This window comes from Mus pahari, chromosome 6 (assembly GCF_900095145.1).
Source record: "Mus pahari chromosome 6, PAHARI_EIJ_v1.1, whole genome shotgun sequence".
Lineage (NCBI taxonomy): Eukaryota > Metazoa > Chordata > Mammalia > Rodentia > Muridae > Mus > Mus pahari.
The window spans coordinates 90,022,483-90,043,281 of record NC_034595.1 but is presented as its reverse complement, the minus strand read 5'-3'; the positions used below and the strand labels follow the sequence as shown (position 1 = coordinate 90,043,281).

Below are 20,799 nucleotides of genomic sequence, written 5' to 3'. Positions count from 1 at the left end.
CTGAGTTTAAGTAGGGTTGCTTACAGGAACATAGGTGCAGCTGCTTACTTGAGTAAGAGCAACTTAGCAGAATCAACACCACGGAGGACTGGGACTCCCTCCCCCAGCCTTCAACTGCCTGTACCTCTCAGTTGCATCTCAGGAAATCACTGGTGTTCCTAATTGCCAGATGGGAAAACTGAGGCTCTGCAAACACATCCCTGGAGTAAGGCGAGGATGCTTTGTGCTAACACCTGGACTCCATCCAGAGAATCTGAACGCAGCGCCTTTCCTGCACTGTGTATACGATCCTCCCTAAAATAGCTTTCATTTTATGGAGCACGTGCTTTTTTCCAGGAACTGTGCCCAGCACTTTGCATCCATTTATCTCCTTCAATCCTGGCTCCTTCTCAGGATCTCACCTTAAATATCATCTCTTTGCCTTGTTTTCTGGAAGCTTCTCAACAACCCTCTCCTCCCCCCCGACCCCCCACCCCCGCCTTCCTCACACACAAGCATAATAAAATCCTCCCATCCCTTGACTGTGATGTCTTCCTCTCCGTTTTTTAGGTTTCTGGAAGATTGTGTCTTCCCCGGTGTAGACCTTGTAGGTGCTCAGCGTCTCATGGCTGCCTGGCACACAGCAGACACGATAAATACTTGTTAACTAAATGAATGAATGTTAGCACACGCCTGGACTATATGTTCTTCCTAACTGCGATGGACAGATTGAGAGACCAAGGCACGAGGACGCAATAATTTGCACAGGGCCCCAGAGTCCATGGATAATGAAGAACATGGAGTCACGCCATGTAGGGAGAGCCTGACTCTTCCTTAACCATGCTGACAGGGGTCCTGTGTATGTTTTCAGGTTGTGGGCCTGAGCAAGAAGGAAGGCCTTTGGCTTGTTCTGACTCTTCTTTCTCCATGAGACTGCAGAGGTTTGGACCCCCAAGGAGGCCAGGCTGACAGGATTAGAGGAAACAGCTGGCTGGAGCTCCATGCCCTGCAGGAGGGAGCTCACATTCCCCAGGGACTCTGGAGGGGGCAGCCCAGTCACATTCCAGGTCAGTCATTTTCCTGAGCCCAGATGTTCGCTAATGAGCTGAGGAGAGGGGCATTCAGCTCTCAGCTCTGGGCCCCACTTTATCTTGGCCCCAAGAGACTGGCCCAGGGCCAGCAGGCTCTGGCCATGAGCCCATGCCCTGTGCCAGCCAGGCCTGCCTGGGCAGCTGGAACTGTGCTGCCAACCAGGTGTATCTCCTGGAGCTTGGAGACTCTGACTTGACAGGTTCTGCCTTTCCTGCTGGGGCCCCATTATCCTGGATCCCAGGGGTGCATCATCTCAACGGGAGGGGCTCTGAGGCAGCCAAGAGTGTGGTGAGCACAGGACCGACCGTGGGCTGTACAATCCAATCTAGCCTTTGTCAGTCACTATTGATGTGATCTTGTGTGGGGGTGGTGGCTAATGATACTTTTGTTCTCACTAGTACAATGGGAGCAAGGGGATTATGGGAAAGAGTAGATGAGATATAACAGACTGCTTAGCTGGGTATAAAACAGTAGCTACTAAAAGATACTAAGTTCCTTCCTAGACAGGTCCTCTGTCCACACTGAAGCTTCCTGCCATCACTGCTATAGGATATAACTCAGCTTCAAATTCTACATCCTTGATTAGGTGTCTAATCTGCTCTGGAACCTTCCTGTGTTTGAGAGGGTGCTAAACTGTACTGCCAAGGGCTCTGGCTGGGATTCCAGCCTTCTCCGATGGTTGTATGTGTGATTTGACAAGCATAGTACTCCACAGAGCTTCCTACAAGGTGGGAGTAGGTCCTTTTCTATTTGCTTGGTTTCAAAATTACATCTATCTATCTATCTATCTATCTATCTATCTATCTATCTATCTATCTAGTGTGAGTATGTTTGTGCTCACACTTGTGCCATAGCACACATGTGGGGGTCAAAGGACAGCTTGCAGAAATCAGTTCTCTCCTATCATATGGGTCTTGGGGATTGGACTCACATTGTTAGGCTCAGTTGTCAGTGGCCTTACCCACTTAACCATCTTATTAGCTCCTGTTTTGCTTGAGCCAGGGTCTCACATTGCTCAGGTCAGCATGTAACTAGTAGAAGCTGGTCTTGAACTCCTGGCCCTTCTGTCTCTACCTTCCAACTGTAGGGATTACATGTCTGCTGGGAATGGGTTGGGCTCTTACAGAATCTACAGAATGTAGACACCCACTTCTATCCTGTCCAAGGTCTGAAGTGAGATGGCTGGCAAGCTTTGGATGTAAAATGGCCTACACATGCTACAATGTAGCAAGGCTGGGTTCTGCCAGACCTTAGCTTCTTACTTTATAACTTTTTGATGAACTACTCAAGCTGTCTATGGGCCATCTGCATTTATTAAATGGGAGATAACACGGAAACAAAAGGAAGGTCCCTGCCCTCAGGGGGCTGATGGAGAAGATCATAAAGAGAGATTAGCATGAGCAGATATATATCCCAGGCTGCAAGATCACTCCAGGAGGAGGAGGAAGGACACTGTCACCTGAGCAGCTTGGGAAAGTTCCACCCGGTAGATGAAGGATGTGTTGAAAGGGAGATGAAGGGTGGCAGAAGAACAACAGCACAACAGCTAGAATTGAAGAGGAGGTCACCTAGGGCAGCCATGGTGTGGCCACCAAGTCACTAGGAGGCTTTCTTGCCACTCCCCACTCTCCATGCTTGGCACCTTGGAGACATCAGATGAGCAGGGTTGAATGCAACCGAATGGACGTGTATAACGGTTACAGATAAATCCCTAAGTCCCGACATTCTGTTTGATAATGCTATGCACCATCACCTTCAAGGAACACAGGCGCCCCACTACCTTCTTTCTCTTCTTTGTACGTTAGCCTGGAACTTGCTATTTTAGTTGACTGTGGGCCTTGCGTGGGCACCACTAGACCCATTATATAGGATGCTAGGGATGGAGGTCAGGGTTTCCTGCATGGTATGAAAGCACTACCAACTGAGCTACAGCTCCAATCCAGAGCGCTCTTCTTACACCAATGGACCAGGCTACACCAGTGCAATCCACCTTATTGGATTTAGATAGCTAGCCTTTTCCTGAGGGGAACCGCTCTATCCTCTCTTCAAGGAGCCCTAGTGAGTCTGAGTCGGTTTTGGCCTCTCAGCCCTTTCTCTGTATGCTCCCGCTAAGCTGTTTGGAGGCAACTGAAGGTCAAGGGGCAAGGACACAGCGCAGATCAGAACCCAACCTCCCAAGGGAAGATCGGGCACAGCGTAGGATGGATCCCAGGTGTTGGAACCCCCAATAGGTTGGAGCGCCACAATCAGCTCGCCAAGGCCAGGCTCCCACTCCAAGAGTTCCAAAGGTCCACTATTGTCACTCCAAGGCCTGGCAAGACCAGACAGCCTAGAAAAGCCAGGCGGTGGGGAATCAAAGTCTGGGAAGCGGCCGGGCGCTTGGCTCGTGCCCTTTTATCCCTGTCCCGGCCGTCGGGGAGGGGGGCCCATGGCTAGGGTGCCCCTGCTCGCTAGTGGAGGGAGCGGCCCTCGCTCACCCGCCCTGCCGGCGCGTCCCTCCCCTCGCCGCCGCTGCCCCCGCCCTCGCTCCCTATTTGGAGCTGAGACACCCTGACGTCGGAGGCGCTCAGCCCGCCGCTCCCCCGCGCCTCGCGCCCGCCCGGGGCCGCAGACGGCCAGCAGCGCAGCCCAGCCGAGCCTCGCGGGGCCGCCCCAGCCCGAGGACCCCGGGCCTGCGACCCCCGTGGCTCGCACCCCACTTTCTAAGACCCCCAGGAGGACGCGCCGCGCTCTCCGCGGCCGCCGCGCGCGGTAAGTCTCGCCCGGGCCCGCACGCCGGAGCGGGACAACCGGAGTCCCTTTGCTCCGGCGACCCGCAGTGTTCCCCGAGCACCACAGTTCCTCTCCGCTCCCCTCCAGCCCGCGATCCTCGCGTTGCGCAGCCCGGCGGCCAGCCCGGCGCCTCCGATCGCCCGCGCTGGGGACGTGGGCGCGGCTCCCGGGTGGCCAAGGGGCACCGGCGGCGTCCGGAGCCGGTCGCCAGCCGCGCCCCGGGGCTCCGTTTCTTGTAGGAGTTTCACCGCCAGGACTGAGAGTAGGAGGGAGAGCGTCGCCCGGCAGGCGCCGGGCAGCGCTGGTACACAGGACTCACGCGTCCTCTGAATCTATCCTGGTCCCTTCTTAGCTGCTGCTCATTTGGTCCCTGTCTCCCATCCACAGGTCTCTCTGGCTCTCCATCGCTCCATTTTCTCCCCCGTGCTCTCTTGGTTCTGTCCCTCCCGCTGTCCCTCTCGCCTCGATTTTCATTTTCTCTGGACTTGTGTCTCTGCTTTCGTGTTTTCTCTCGGTCGCGCAGAGCCTCTCCGACTTCCACTCTCCAAATCAAAGCATCCTGCCCGAACTTCCGAGGCGCGGTCCCCCAGCTGGGCTCCTGGAGAGTGCCTCTGGCACTACAAAAGACCCTAAATCCTCCTCTTCCCTGCTCGAAAGTCTGGCCGGTGTCACCCACCCCCACTTGCAGGGGCAGAGAGGGAGAGAGAACAAGCGTGAGCGCCCGCCTGCCTGAGCTAGCTGGCGTTTCCAGCGGGGAGAGCCTTGTAAGCATTCCACCCCAGTGAGGCAGTGTTCACCGCAGGGCTCTGTTGCCGGCCACCTGCCCTCCAGTCGGCTCTGGCTCCCGGGCCAGGCGATGATCTTTTACAAGCGTCACTAAAGGGGGCAGCTGCTTGCCTTGGCCTGGCTGGGGGTGGGGGTGGGAGGCATCAAGGGAGAAAGCCACGTTTCCAGGCTTTCCAAGGCCCTTGCCCAGCTGGAAGCCACCAGGCTGCAACTCGGAACACCCCAGGAAAACAGCCTGTTCGCACAGGCTGAGGGTGGGGAAGTAAGTTGTCAACAGGCAGCCCCCCACTCTTTGTCACTGAGCGGCCAGCCTCCCGAGACTCCCACGGATGCTGGAACTATTTGGGCGGGTTTGCCTTGACTTAGAGCCAAAGAAGAGACAAGGCCGCCGGGGCGGTTCCTTGGTGACCCCCCACCCCTCTCCACCCTTCCCTGAAAAGCCAGACCTCTCTCCTGGGCCTGTGTGTTGGAGGGGTAGACAGGGGAGTGGATGCTGTATCTTAGCCAGAGGTACAGCCTCCTTAAAGTGAAATTTCAGCTCCTTCCTCCTACTGGCAACCCCAGGGGTCGGAGGCTGCGGGGTGGGCAGGGTTGTTGGTGAAGTCTGAGGGGAACTTCTGTTGAGCAGATGTGTAGCTCTGCCCTGCAGCCGGTAGTTAGCATACATTTGTTTTGGAGACTGTTTCTAGTCTATGGGCAGAAGGGTCTGTGAGGCCTGACTGTTTGCATAGGAATACCCAGAGCTGGGCGGTGGAGCTGCCTGGCCCTAGGAGGTAGGTAGGCCTGGGTGGCATGGGACAGACCCTGGCTATCCACCCACCCACCACACAGTTTGTTCAGGCTTCGCCCTGGAGCTGAAGGAAGGAAAGCCACCCTGTGGTGCTCCTGGGGTCATGGAATCCTTGTGGCCTCAAGCAGCACACTGGAGCCAGACTCTCCCCAAGGGACTCTACTAAGCCAGATGTTCCCAGGCTATGCGGACGTCTATTTCACAGGTGGTAAGTAAAGTGTAAGGCTTACAGAGGTGAAGTACAGGTCACTGACACGGTCGATATGAACAGCCCTGCCCCTACGACACTTACTCCAGGATACCGCTCTCCCTCCGCACCGCACCCAAGAATCCAGAGCCGAGCCTGGCTGGTGTGAGCTGGACCTCAGGCCTGATACTGCTTTGCCCCCTCCCCAGCAGCGGTTTTTCAGATGATCCATTCAAGGAAGTCCCTGTAACCATTCCAAGACCTGGAGGGTTGCCCCACCCTGCTGATCCCCAAGCCCAGGGCAGCGGCCACAAGCACTACACCCTCTCCTCCAGCCGCATGCGCAGTGGGCACCAGGCATCGCCCGCTTTGTCGGGAGCTCGATCTAGAGGGGCTGTACTTCCAGGGGTAGAGTTTGGTGAAGTCTTGCCTCAGCGCCTGCCCTGGCAAGTAGGTGTGTTGGTGACACTTGGCAGCTTGTGAAGCCGTTCCCAGCCATCTTGCTTAAGTTCCAACTCAAGGTACCCACTAAATCCCTATCACTTGGCAGATGCTTCCCGGATTGAGAAACACTAAGGATTAAACCGGATCTGGAGGGAGGAACAGAGGCTAAGATGGATAAGAGACCCGGGGTGAGGGCAAGCCTTTACTCATGGTGACTTTCTGAAGCTGTAACCCCACAGTGACAACCCTATACACACTCTTTAGCTCTTTAACTCTTACAGCTGACTGGGGGAGTGGCCTCTACTGGTCCCATATTACAGATGAGAAAACCGAGACACATAAACCTTCAGGTGGTTGAGCAGAGATCTGAATCTGAGCCGAAGTTGTGGAGAGTGGAGGAGAGACTGTGTCTGTGTGTGTGTGTGTGTGTGTGTGTGTAAGCCTGGGGGGTGTGTACAACCTACCTTGAACATCCCTGTGGGAATTGAATGGTCCTGATTTTCATATTAAGGAAAAGAGGAAATGAGGGGCCAGGCATTTAGTGTTTTATGACTTTAACCCTAGAACTCGAGAGGCAGAGGCAGGCAGTTCTCTGTGGGTTCAAGGGCAGCCTGGACTACATACTGAGTTCCAGGACAGCCAGAGCTACAAAGTGAGACCCTGTCTCGAAATTTAAAACAAACAAACAAACAAATAAAAAGGAGGAATGGGGGGCAATTATTCCCTTCACATTTCAAGTCACCCCTTTGCTGTACAAAAGGCTTTAGGCTTTAGTGGGTATTATTGGTGGTAGCTAAGTCCTTGAGAGCTAAGTCCCATCCTGCTACAGGCATTAGAACCCAATCGTGCGACTGAGGGAACACTGTCAGTCATGACATTAAGAGGCCTTCTTTTTCTGGAGATTGGGGGGGGGGTGCGGGTACAGCTCCTGACCTGGCTGGGCCTCAGAGTCATGTGGGGTACACAGATAGACGCCTGTTTAGGTCATACCCCTGAACAGATTGAATGGTCATTGGTGTTTTGATTTTGCAGGGTAGGCCCAGGGCTTCTACCTCTCTGGTGGGTGTCAGGGCAGCTGCAGGAGTCTGGCACGTGTGCTGTGAGCCAAGCCCTGTGTGTTCGCAGCTCCACCCCCCCAGCATTCCTGAAAGGCCCTGTCAGTCAAAGGAAGCTACCACAGTGCCCTCTGCCCCCTTCCTGCCTGGGAGAGATGGGCAGGCAAGCCTCTTCTTGACTTGTGTGAGATGCATGGGTCACCCTGTGGAGGCTTCCTTCCTGTATGAGTGCCAAGTCAGGGAAGGCAAGGCGCTCCCTGTGGGGAGCTGGAAAGAAGGTCTACCCCTGTCAGAATCTAGAACTCTGAGAGTGAGAGGGTCACTAGAAATATCCGCCCCATCCCTGGATCTGAGGTGTGGCCAGGGTGGGCACCTGTATAAAGTCCACTTGTGCTAAAGATGGCACTGAACTCCAGGCGGGACACTCCCCTCTGGTACCCAGACCCCAGGAACCAGGTTCACTGTGACCATTTGCTCATCTTGGGGGCTCACACTCTTGTCTGTAGAGCCAGGTTTCAGATGAGGCAGTGGCCGAGCACCAGAGTTCTGACAGGGAGAGAAGGGCATCCCCCCAGAATACCCCAGGTTCCATCCAACTCCCCACTCCCTGGACACCTCTCTCCCCATTTCTCACTTTCCCTTTCTCTCATTTCTGTGAGCCTTCTACCTGTGCCCACCCGCCGGTAACTGCCATCCCATCTGATTTGCTCAGAATCAAGCCTTGGCTTTCCCTACTGTCAGGACATAGAAACTCACACAAACTCCAGCTGCCCTGCTCCCTACACCCCATGTATTCCCGTTCTTCATGTAGAAAGTGGGGGAGATGGGGCCTGCCCGGTACAGTGATCATAAGCTGACATGGTATGGCATTTTGAACAGCGGCTGCGTTAGACCCACATTTCCCTCTCAGGCAGGAGAGCCTTTGGGGCCACCATCCCCGCTTCTGGTCTCTGCTCCGGCAGTCAGGAGATCCCTCCTTCAACCTCCACCAGTACCCATCTGTTCAGCCTTCCACCCTCCTCACTCAGCCATGTCTGCATTTCCCCTGTGGGTAAATGTAGGGCCCTCCGACTATACCCTTGAGATTCTCTCTCACCTTCCTCGAAGGTACCCAGAAAGGGAGTGTCAGCTACGGGGAATGAAACGGCCCACAAGAGGACATGGCTCTTCTCTGGTGCTGGAAGAGTCTTGGGACAAGCTCTGCAGAGCCTGGGTGTTGACTGGACAGATGGCTGACTGACTCGGTCCTGCCCTGGCTCTCTGGCACTCTGCGTGACCTTCAGGGTGGAAGCTATGAGAAGCTGGGTGAGGCTCTGAGGGCCCAGGAAGGGAAAGTCCGACTGCTGCATAGACAGAGATGAGCCACTGAGTTGCTGGTTGAGAACACAAACAAGTGGAATGAACAGAAGATTAAACCTGCGGTGGTAGGCAGGCGGAGGGCACCATGGCCTCTGGGTAGGGTGTGAGCAGTAGAAGAGGGGTTTTCCTAATGACAAAATTGGCCTTCCTTCCCACATTGCCCATCCCTACTCATGATCCTGGAAAGTGAGGGTGGTGGTGGGTGCTGGATGCTGGATATTGGATACTGGATGTTGGATACTGGGTGCTGGATGCTGGGTGGTGAGTGCTGAATGCTGGGTGTTGGATGTTGGGTATTGGATACTGGGTGCTGAATGCTGGGTCCTGGGTATTGGATGTTGAATGCTGAGTGTTGGGTGTTAGATGCTGGCTGCTGGGTGTTGAATGTTGGGTATTGGATACTGGGTGCTGACTGCTGGGTACTGTCGTAGGAACATCCCAGCTCTGGGAAGGAGCTGTGTTTCTCCTTTACACAAGGGAAGTAGGCTGTGAGAGATGAAGTCTTTCTTACAGCCACACAGCTCCTAGGCTGCAGAATTCGAACACTGAGAACTCCAGGGACAGAGGGCCGGTTTACTGGTGCTCTGGATGCTGTCCTGGGGAGGTCGAGGGTGATCCCAGTGTTCTGCTCCCAGGCCCTGGTCAGGGTGTGGTGGGTTGGGGCATACCACTCTTCTGAAGGGCATGGCTTATCCTAGTTCCCCACTGGGCGCCTAGAAAGGAAGACTCATTTCTCTTTAACTTCTGCCAGCTCTAACCACAGAGCCTGCTCTCTGTGCCAGGGACACTGCAAATGTCCCCTTATCCTGTCTCCAGGTAGCCTTGTGGTCAACATCCAGGCTGATCCCCACTTTAGCCAGTCCCCATGTTGGTTGGCAGCCTTAAGCCTCACCCTCTCCGAGTTCCCGGTCCAAGTCGGACTCCCAAGTCCATCTCTCGACTGCTGTTGAGACTCAGCTCAAACCTCAAACCTAACTCCTATGGAGACTTTAGCTTCCTGTCCTACCTGGGTCTTACTCACTTCCTGCCTGTCGTGGCCAAGAAAGTGTCGCAGAGTCAGGTGACACAGCAGGGACTTTCTGATGCCTAGAGGGGCTAGCCCAGCACAGGGAGGGCCCTGGAGCTCTGGTCTTTTACTATGGTCTCTGAACCGATGTAGAAGACCAAGGTCATACATTGGCTCAGCCTTGTTCCTGGGGGGGTGGGGGGGTGGGGGAGGAGAGGGGGAATGCAGGGGCTCTATCCGGAGCAGGCGGCTGAGGCTGTTGAGTTGTAGTTAAGAAGGAGTCCAGTCTGTTCCTTTAGGGTGTGCTTGCTCTAAGAATATAGGTTTGCTGTAGATCTTGTCGGTGAGTCTGGATTGTGTAGATCACAGCAGAAAGTTATTGGGGTCGGGATATACTGCCCAGTCCCACCCCCAGCTGTCCCCATCCCTGTTAAGCCAGGGGCAGAGATTACCTTCAGGGACCGAGAAGCAAGAGGAACAATGGCGGGGAGGAAGAAGGGTGCCCAATGAACCCGAAGTCTGCCCCACCCTCCCTGGCATCCCATTCCCGCAGTGCCCCTGGATTCTCAATGTTACCTCCATAGACACTTTGCAAAACACCTGCTTCCCCACTCCTGATACCTGGCTTACAGAGGACTGGAGGAATATGTCCCTGCTCCTCTGCCCCACAGGCAAGCTCATCCAGGCCCCTCTGGGGACTGTACTAAGACACAGTTCCCAACTGTCTGAGCTGGGTATATTCCCTGGCTGGGTCTATCGGAACCACCCTGGGAAAGCGTGAATCCTATCTCAGCCAGGAGCTTTCACACTGTAAGTCCCCAGGGAATTCTGATACACTATCAGGTGTGAAAGTGCCATTTATTTTACAGGTGGAGGACAGGTAGAGGAACTGAGACTTGAAGATCCAGGGTCACAAAACACTAGACAGACAGGCAGATCCCTTTCTTCAGTGTCCTGTCTCAGAGGGGTCAGGGGTACGGGGCCTTTGGAAGCACTTTCCTTGGTATAGGTCTCTCTGAACTCCCCTCTCCACTATTTCTGAAGTTTGTGTGGGGTGGAGTAGGGGAGTGGGTGAAGACTACAGAAGATAAAGTTGGGGAAGGTGGCAGAATTCCTCGGTTCCTTTAAACACAGACTCTGTCCTGCAGCGCCATCTGGTGGCTGATTCTGAAATTCAGTGTTTTACTCCTGAAGCAGAGAGACCTTTTAAACGGTCTTGACTCCATTTAGGATCCATCTGGGGGTAATGATGTGTGCTACACCCTGGTGGAGAATCTTAAGAAGAAACATATCTGTCGGAGTGGTATAGAGTTGAGTATCAATGTCTTTTTAGGAGGCATGGACAATAGCCAGCCGTCTCTAAGGCTGTAATCAAAGGAGTACTTTGGGTTTATAATTTGAGGGATTCAATCCAGAGCCGTCGTGAAAGCTAGGCAGACACTGTACCACTGAGGGGCACCCCCAGTCTGACATTAGTAACTATCCCACTGAGGACCGTTCAGTCTCCCCAGTGCTGGCAGGTGTGATACTACATATAGCTAGAAGTCTAAGGTGTATTTGGAGCTGGCCATAGGGCTACCATAGGTAGGTGGAATCAGGAGAATTAGGAGTACAAAGTCGAGCCGGGCGTGGTGGCACACGCCTTTAATCCCAGCACTCGGGAGGCAGAGGCAGGTGGATTTCTGAGTTCGAGGCCAGCCTGGTCTACAAAGTGAGTTCNGCCAGCCTGGTCTACAAAGTGAGTTCCAGGACAGCCAGGGCTATACAGAGAAACCCTGTCTCAAAAAACCTAAAAAAAAAAAAAAAAAAAAAAAAGAGTACAAAGTCATCCTTGGATACAGACTTAATTGGAGGCCAGCCTGGGCTACATGTGGAGATCCAGCTTTGACTCCTGGGATCAGAGTCCATGTTTGGAAGACACCCCTGCTCCTGAGCACTTAACCTCTGAGGCTATACTACACCTCACCTGCCACCTGTGTTTAGTTCCAGGGCTCCGGAGGTGACGGGCACAATGCTTTGGGTCCTGGTGGGGGCTGTCCTCCCTGTCATGTTGCTGGCTGCCCCGCCACCCATCAACAAGCTGGCCCTGTTTCCGGATAAGAGTGCCTGGTGTGAAGCCAAGAACATCACGCAGATTGTGGGCCACAGCGGCTGTGAGGCCAAGTCTATCCAGAACAGGTGGGGCTCTGTGGGGAGGAAGAGGGAGGGACCCGGGGAGCTGTGAAGACTTCCCATCCCTGCCTCCCGTCTGGAAATCGGGGCTCAGTGACATCTCCTCCCACAGGGCGTGCCTAGGACAATGCTTCAGTTACAGCGTCCCCAACACCTTCCCGCAGTCCACAGAGTCCCTGGTGCACTGTGATTCCTGCATGCCGGCCCAGTCCATGTGGGAGATTGTGAGTACAGCTGCCCAATCCCCGCACCGTAGCAGGAGGACTTGGATACTTACCATGCGTGCAGGCTGCAGGGTTCTCCTGCTGGGGATATACATGGGGTCCTTGTTCCAGGGCTTCTCGGTCTGACACCAACCTGTAGAAGATTCCAGATACGTCGGAGGCTCTATTCTATCCATGTCACAGACACCACAGTTCTTCAGTCTCCACACACTGTTACCAAAATCTCTGCCTTTCTCTGCCCCACTCAGCCCTGTTGGTCTGCCTCACCAGTCTCCTGTCATTGTCTTAGAACCTGCCACCTCTTCAACAGCCTAACACTTACCAAACTCACCTCATGTTAGCCCTTCTTACCCACTGTGTTCTTTCCACTCCAGGATCTTTGCATATGCTCTTTGCTCTGAACTGCCACCCCTCCACATTCCCCCCTTCCCTCAGCTAGTTAACTTCTACTAGTTCTTGGCTCTTGGTTCAAGCATTGTTTCCTCAGGGCACTCTTCTAGACCCTCTGACCCAGTCAAGTTGTGCCATAGGCTCTCAAGCACTGTGTGCCTTTGCTTTGGGCAGCTGTCACATGTACAGTTTTCCCAACATATCAGACACCTGTGCCTCACCTGCACCTGTGCCCCACTTGCACCTGGGCTCCACCTGCACCTGTGTTCCACCTGCACCTGTGCTCCACCTGCACCTGGGCCCCACCTGCACCTGTGTTCCACCTGCACCTGTGCTCTACCTGCACCTGTGTTCCACCTGCACCTGTACCTCACTTGTACCTGTGCTCCACCTGCACCTGGGTTCCACCTGCACCTGGGCCTCACCTGCACCTGTACTTCACTTGCACCTGTGCTCCACCTGCACCTGTGCCCCACCTGCACCTGTGCTCTACCTACACCTGTGCTCCACCTGCACCTGGGCTCCACCTGCACCTGTGCCTCACCTGCACCTGTGCCCGAGAGCTGTCATGGAGTAGATGCTCTGTAGAAGAAAGGAGGGGGGAGGGAGTAAGGCAGTTCAAAGCAACACTACAAGGCAAGAGTTGGGGTGCTAAGGGGGTTGCTATAGAGTGAGCCTCACTGTGTTAGGAGCTTGGGATGGAGCTCAGACCCAAAATTTGCCCAGAAGTTAATTGTGCAGAGTTTGGGATCAGTGGGAGGATGGGTTGAGCCAGAACCTTCTATGAAGAAGGAAGAACATCAGCCAAGTCTCTGGGGGCAGATCAGGCAGTGAGAGTTACTGTTGATGCAGCAGGGTCTGGCATGGTGAGGGGACCAGCCTGAAGGTCCTGAAGGCCTGAGAAAGGGGTCAGGATTTGTCTCCAAGTTCACTGGGAGCACAGTGTGTGTGTGTGTGTGTGTGTGTGTGAGAGAGAGAGAGAGAGAGAGAGAGAGAGAGAGAGAGAGAGAGAGAGAGAGAGAGAGAGGATTTACATCCACTCCCATTCCCCGGGGGAATGGGTAGGAGGGGTAGGTTTGTGTATAAGAAGATGAGAGAGGGGGCTGGAGAGATGGCTCAGCAGTTAAGAGCACTGACTGCTCTTCCAGAGGTCCTGAGTTCAATTCCCAGCAACCACATGGTGGTTCACAACCATCTGTACTGGGATCTGGTGCCCTCTTCTGGTGTGTCTGACCATACGTAAAATAATCTTTTTTAAAAAGTACATTAAAGCCGGATGGTGGTGGTGCACGCTTTTAATCCCAGCACTTGGGAGGCAGAGGCAGGCAGATTTCTGAGTTCGAGGCCAGCCTGGTCTACAGAGTTCCAGGACAGCTAGGACTGCACAGAGAAACCCTGTCTCGAAAAACAACAACAACAACAAAAAAACAAAAAACAAAACAAACAAAAAAAAAACAAAGAAGAAGAAGGAGAAGAAGAAGAAAAAGTACATTAAAAGAAGGGAGGAAGAGGAGTCCTTGCAGGGGCTTAGTCCCCTTGCACCCCTCCATAGGGGGTTCACAGAGTACACTGGGCTGTTGCAGGGTGGACTTGGGGATTTTTGGTTCCCAAAGATGTGTTGTTATTCTTGGGGTCTCTCCACCTGCCCAGACTTTAGGAAACACCCCTTTCTTCCTCCTGCTCCTCCCAGGTGACCTTGGAGTGCCCTGGCCACGAGGAGGTGCCCAGGGTGGACAAGCTGGTAGAGAAGATTGTACACTGCAGCTGCCAGGCTTGCGGCAAGGAGCCCAGTCACGAGGGCCTGAACGTCTACGTGCAGGGTGAAGACGGCCCAGGCTCCCAGCCTGGGCCACACCCCCATGCCCATCCCCACCCCGGTGGCCAGACCCCTGAGCCTGAAGAACCTCCTGGAGCCCCTCAGGTTGAGGAAGAGGGGGCTGAGGACTGAGGGCCCCCAACTCTTCCTCCCCTCTTGTCCCCTGTGGAACGTCGGGTCCCACCCTCCGGCGAAGAGGGAGGGGATAGGCAGAAGCCCCCCTCCCCCTTTGGCCCTGGATGGACTTGGAATGCTGCCTGGTTGCCATGGAGATCTGAAGGGAGGGGCTGGAGCCAAGCTGCACAATTTAATAAATGCAAGACGCGGGGAGGAAGCAGACAGACATCCGCAGGACTTTTCTTTTGGAAGGTGAAATGTGGTCTTTCCTTTCAGCCTTCTGGAGAGAGGAGCCCCCGGGATAGAGAGGAAGTGGGCTGAGCTGCTGAGGAGGAGTGAGATCCTCAAACAGGGCAGGCCCAGGCCAGGACCCACACAACCATTGGGGGCAGGATCCCCAGTGATGGGTCGAGGGTGGGAATCTGGTCAGCATCACCTTTGCGGAAGGATCTGGGTGGGAAGACCACTTGCAGAGGTCGGAAGGTCCAGCCCCGTAGGTTTCCCTAACGGCTTCCCTCACTCCCCACCGCCAAGGAAGTAACCCCTTCAATGGAGTGGCTTAGGGGTCAGGCTGGGGCAGGACCCTGCTGACTCAAGTGCCAGAGTGTCACTGAAGAAGAAAGAAGACCCCTCCTGTCTCTCTCTCCAGAGATCTTAGCTCCCCGTGTTCTGGACCCTTTAGGGAAGCAGCTGCAGCCAGCTCTGCTGACTTTGGGGCCCGTCTTTCTGAAAGAGGTGATGGTCCGTCTCCATCACCTGGGACCGTAGTGGACAGGAGGCACCTGCATAGGGCCCCCGCTGACCTCAGCTTTCTCTAGCTCCCTAGTCCTAGTCCACTCCTCCTTCCCAGCTGCACTTTAACCCTAGGTCAGGACAGGTGGCAAGGAAGGGCCTCTGTCCCCTGATATTGTACCCTGATATGGTACCATTGTTTGTGTCCAGGGGATGCCAGCTCACCCCCTCCCTGGGGGTGCCCCGGCCCATGGCTGTTCGACGAGAGCCTTAGCGCTTGTAACCAGTAGCCATCTCCCCTGAACCCGAGTGTTTTCATGAATAAATACCTTCAATGCCTCTATTTTCTTCCTGGTGGGCTGGCTGTGTGAATCCAAGCTGGTTGTGGGCCCAGGGATGGGGGCTGGGTTCGGTCTGGGGCAGTGCGGGGGCACCTCCTCTCTTGGGCTTGGGTCTGCATTTCTGCCTTGCTTACACGGGGCTGGATCTAGCCAACTAGATCTGGACACTCAATCCCTTGGGATTTCTCTCGCCATCTCTTTACTCTCAGTGACCCAGAATGAGCCTTGGTACATGACACCAGCCTGGACCAAGCCCCAGAAAAAGATGAAACAGGTGAATCCCCAAATCGAAGATTACACATGAATATAAGGTCGTACCCATGCGCTAGGCCATTTGCACAGAATAGATCATTTTACCCAGCCCTTGGTGCCATTTGGATCCTGTCCATATTTCTTTTTATATGCTTGAGGCATCTAAGGTGCAGAGAAGTTAGTCATCTCTCCAGGGCCATCTTGTTAAATGCCACCAAGAATCAAACCCAGACAATCTGGGCCAGCATCCATGCCAAGTTTGTCACAAGCATTCATTCAGCAGCCTGCGGTGGAGCTCGCTCCTTTTCTCTTCAGAGTGCTCTCCACTTAGGCTGTGGATGTCAACTTGACCTGCAGCAGCAGCTCACAGGTCTCCCGGTGTCACCTCAACATGGCCAGCAAAACACCGGCAATGAATTTGCTCCTAGAGGTCCCTGACGCTGTAACTCTGAAGAGCTGTCTTGCCAGCAGCCGTCTTTCTGTAGGCAGCTTCTCAGCTTGTGGAAAGATAATTTGCCGAGACAGTGGGTAGACATGCAGTGGGGAGACTACGGACAGACTGTTGGCAGACCCTGAATGGCAGCCGGAGACAGGAACGTAGGATCTGCAGAGCTAGGTGTCAGAACGACTTAGGGTAAATGGGAAGAGAGAGGCTGGAGACCAAAGGCCTGAAGGCAGCAGGCTGGCTGGCTGGTGGCATGGGTACAAGGGCCAGCATTTTTCTAGGGGCAGTGCTGTTGGAGAGGCTAGGCCATCTGAGAGAGGTAGGGACCCAAGGAAGAGCAACCTCTAGTGGGAGGTGGAAGTCTTGCCAGAGAGAGGACCCAGATCTCAGGGATGAAAAAAAAAAATTGTGCGTATGCACCTGGAGGTGCACAGCGACATGCACAGACCAGAAGACAACTGTGAGTGCCACTTCTCAGATGCCATTCACTTTGATTTGGGGACAAAGTCTCTTAATGACCTAGATAGAATTTAGCAAGTAGGCCAGGATAGCTGGTCCCTGAGTCCCAGGAGTCCCAGTTTCCACCTCCCCAGCTCTGGAACATGTGCCACCACACCAGGCTTATGTGTGTATGTGCACACGCGTGTAGGCACATGTATGCCATTGTGTCCATGTAGAGGCAAGAAAATGTTTGGGAGTTGATTCTCTCCATCATGTGGGCACCAGATATTGAAAGATTATCAGGCTTGGTAGGAAATGACCTTACTTGGTAGGAAATGACCTTACTTGGTAGGAAATGACCTTACTTGGTAGGAAATGACCTTACTTGCCATCTTTGTTTCCCTGCCCAACATCAGCGTGTGTGTGTGTGTGTGTGTGTGTGTGTGTGTGTGTGTATGTATATATTTTTTCTTTTTTTAATTTTTTCGAGATGGGGTTTCTCTGTATAGTCCTGGCTGTTCTGGAACTCACTTTGTAGACCAGGCTGGCCTCGAACTCAGAAATCTGCCTGGCTCTGCCTCTCGATTGTTGGGATTAAAGGCATGCACCACCACCGCCCAGCGTATATGTATGTATTAAACATAGGTTCTGGGGCGCCATCTCAGATGCTCCTGTTTGCATAGGACAAATTGTGTGTGTGTGTGTGTGTGTGTGTGTGTGTGTGTGTGTGTGACCAGGTCTTTAGCCTAGGCAGGTTACAACTGTGAACTTCTAATTCTCTTATCTGTTTTTGGAGTGCTGACATTACAGCGGTGTGCCACCATGCCTGATTTATCTAGCACTGGGGATGGAAGCCAAGGCTTCAGGCATCTAGGCAAGCGCTCTACGAATGGGTTGATCCTATTCCCTGTCTTTATCTTTGGAAGATGTCGTTTATAGCCTAGTGTTGATTTGAACTTGTGGTCCTCCAGCCTCAGTCTCAAAGGTCCTGGGATTACAGGTATGTGCTGTCAAACTCTGCAGAAAATAGAATCTGAGAAGTCTCACGAGCTGCATCCACTTGAAGTATGTGTGTACATACATGTGCATGTGCATGTATGTAGTATATATGTATATGGAGTAGTGATTTCAGAGTTTTGCCTCCACCAAGCTCGAACTAAGCCAACAAGAGAACACAGCGGCCCCTCATCCCTTTGCACCAGCAGTGAGGGCTTTAGCATCTTTACAGATTAGCAATCTAGACAAGATGGCTGCCTAGCTGGAGCTGGCTTCCCAGTCTTGTTTGGGACAAGCTAGCAACTGGTCCTTCCCTTGCTCCAGGCCTCTGGGCAGATCTGGGTTCAAATCCTGGCAAGGTCACTTCCTTACTTCGATTCTCGAGAGATCACAGGCCTCTGGGGTTTGGTCTTGCTGTGTGTCCAGTGGGAACTACTGTTCACGGTCAAGTCTACTCTCAGGGTGAGGGTAGGCTTGCTGCGAGTTAGTAGTGCACATGGCCAGCTGGGAACAGTGACTGGCATTAGGTCATCCCTCGGGAAGCATCAGCTGCTGTGATCACGGAGAATGAGTGACAGGCCCACATTTCAAGCAGCTGCATGGACAATTTGTCTGCTTATGCATTCTTTCATTAGACAGCAATTTATAAGAACCCAGACTTTGGGCCAAAGTGATGGTTCAGCGGTTAAGAGCACTGGCTGCTCTTCTAGAGAACCTGAGTTCAATCCTCAGCAACGACATGGCAGCTCACAACTGTCTGCAACTCCAGTTCCGGGGAACCTGACACCCTCAAACACAAGTACATATAAAATAAAAATAAATAAAATGTAAATAAGAACCTAGACTCTGCTCATCATGGTTTAATACGGAATAAAACCCAAGACCTGCCTGTGTGCTGATGACCCTCACAGCACCTTCAGCAAGAGCAGCTTCCAGCAGGACTCACAACCTCCACAGATCTCGGTTTGTCTCTTGGTGTAGTGGGGAGCTGTCTTGGTCCTCTGTGACTCCAAGCATGGAGAGGGCAGCAGGGGTCTGACTTCCTGAGATAGTTGGTCTATTATCCAAGGCCGCATTACTGCCTGCCTCCCTCCTACAGAGAGGCAGCTCACCGTGGCTGGGCGCAGCTAAGAAAGGGTTAAACATTCTCAAAAGCCCCTTTGCACCTGTGATCTCTAGGCAGGCCTCCGCTTTACCATCCACACTCCACCACGCAAAGGACAAATGAAGAACTTCCTTAAGTTCCAGGTATTAACAGTGTGACCACAAGGTGGCCCCCAGGGCCAGTCTTAAATATAAACTCATTTCTTTTTCTCTTTTCATTTTTTAATTTTTTTCATCTCTTGCCCTGGCTATAGACCAAGATGGCCTTGAACTCAAAGATCTGCCTCCTGAGTGCTGGGATTAAAGGTGTGTGCCATCACTTTTCTGGCTGAAAGTAAACTTTTTAATTATAGCATAGTGCAGATCATAATATAACATACATGCGTGAAGAATTGGTCACCTAGAATGAGCAAGTGTTAAGATGATCATGTTTTGGGGGCTGGAGAGAAGGTGGCTTGGTAGTTAAGAGCACTGGCTGCTCTTACAGAAGACCCAGGTTCAGTTCCTAGGGACCACAGGGTGGCTCAAACCTGTCTAGTCCCAGGGAATCTGATGCCCTCTTCTGGCCTTCCTGAACACGGCATTATGCAGTGTACATATATTCCTACAGGCAAAACAGCCATATGAATAAAAGTAAGTAAGTAAGTAAGTAAATAAAGCGGTCATGTTTTTAAGATGCGACCAAGAGGCTCAAACGCCACCCTATTTGCATCTCTGCTGTCGGATCACAGCATAGGGAACTGAAGAGTCTTTTGTAGCTCAGCGTGGTGGTGATGCCTCTAACTCAGTACTCAGAAAACTGAGCTGGAAAATGGAAAAGCCAAGGCTAGCCTGGACTACATAACGAGATCTTGTCTCAAAAAAAAAAAAAAAAAAAAAAGCAAGCAAAGAAACCAAACACATGCAAACAAGACCCACCCAGAGGAGACAGCTGATCTGGAAGGCGCCTGCAGTTAAACCTGTGTTTGAGCTCCATCCTTGGTACCATGTGATAGGAGAGAATGCCCAAAAGTTGTCCTCGCTCCTCTTCTACAAACATACACCAGGCACACACTGCACCACACACACACACACACATACACAGAGGCACACATTACACCACACACACACACACACAGAGGCACACACTGCACCACACACACACAGAGGCACACACTGCACCACACACACACACACACACACACACACAGAGGCACACACTGCACCCCCCCCCCACAGGCACACACACAATTCCAAAACAAAAGAAACCCTTTGCTACAGGATTGCAGAGATGGCTCAGTGGTTAGGAACACTGGCTGCTTTTCCAGAGAACCTGTGTTCGATTCCCAGCACCCACATGGCAGCTCACAACCATTTGTAGCTCTAGTCTCAGGGGACCCGATGCTCTCTTCTGGCCTCCACAGGCACTGGACATACATGTAGGCAAACAATCACAGGCAGGAGAAAAAAGAAAAAAGAAGAAAAAAAAGAAACCTTTGCCAGCGTTATAGATCAAGTAACAGATTATGAAGATAAACCCAGATTCCCAAGCTCCTAATGTATCTCCTGCTGCTGTGTTAGGCATACGAGGGATACGAGAGGCACCTCAGGGTGAAAAACCAATGAGAGACACAGAAGCCAACAGCTAGCACCAACATAGGACTGTCAAGCTGTCAGAGCACACTGTTGTTTAATCTCCCCTGACACCCCGTGAGTCAGACACGGAATTCTGCTGTGACTGAAGAGAAAAGAAGGCCAAAGGGTCAGCTGTCACCGGCCCTGAATGCGCAGAACCTACTGAGCATCAGAGCTGGGCTCTCAAGCGGGTCTCTGACGCTCCATTCAGGGGTGACCTTCTGTTTCCTCAGGCCACGCAGTGTGGCGTGAAGGACAGGGTCCATCTTCTGCGTGCTGCGGCTGACTTCACCCACCTTTGGGTGTGAGTGGATAGCGTTGCTCTGCGGATTCAGACACTGGGCATCTTGAGCATCTGCTATGGCCTCCTTCTGCCTTGGGCACCTGGCGGATCTCGGTCCCATTTCCCGCTTTGTTACCTGGTGCTGAAGACCTCGGCAGAGGCTCTTGACCTCTCTGAGCCTCAGCGTAACACCTACTTTCTGGCGTTTATATTTCTGGCATGTATATTCTGGCTTTATAGTTGGGGTAGGAATCTGGGTAGAGATATTCCAGGACAAACCCAGGCCATGAACACTGTGGGCTTTTCTAAGTGGGAGGTATTTCCATTTTGGAAAAGATACGCACCAGGTTCTCTTCATACTGCTGTACATTTTCTCTCCTCCTCCTCCTCCTCCTCCTCCTC

The 20,799-nt window shown here is 53.1% G+C and overlaps 1 protein-coding gene across 3 annotated transcripts; it reads left to right on the top strand.

Moving 5' to 3' along the window:
* Nucleotides 1-3,630: 3,630 nt before the first annotated feature.
* On the top strand, nucleotides 3,631-15,269 carry LOC110323104 (neuroblastoma suppressor of tumorigenicity 1). Of its 3 annotated transcripts, none has more exons than XM_021200190.2 (4): nucleotides 3,631-3,822; nucleotides 11,454-11,648; nucleotides 11,755-11,866; nucleotides 13,947-15,269. In XM_021200190.2, exons 2-4 carry the CDS (start codon nucleotides 11,482-11,484, stop codon nucleotides 14,202-14,204), a joined length of 537 nt encoding a protein of 178 aa, XP_021055849.1. In that variant the 5' UTR covers nucleotides 3,631-3,822; nucleotides 11,454-11,481; the 3' UTR covers nucleotides 14,205-15,269. The 3 variants fall into 3 exon arrangements, with proteins under 3 accessions (XP_021055849.1, XP_021055848.1, XP_021055851.1); XM_021200189.2 differs by lacking the exon at nucleotides 3,631-3,822 and adding an exon at nucleotides 5,039-5,337; XM_021200192.2 differs by lacking the exon at nucleotides 3,631-3,822 and adding an exon at nucleotides 5,485-5,627.
* The last annotated feature ends 5,530 nt before the right edge of the window (nucleotides 15,270-20,799 follow it).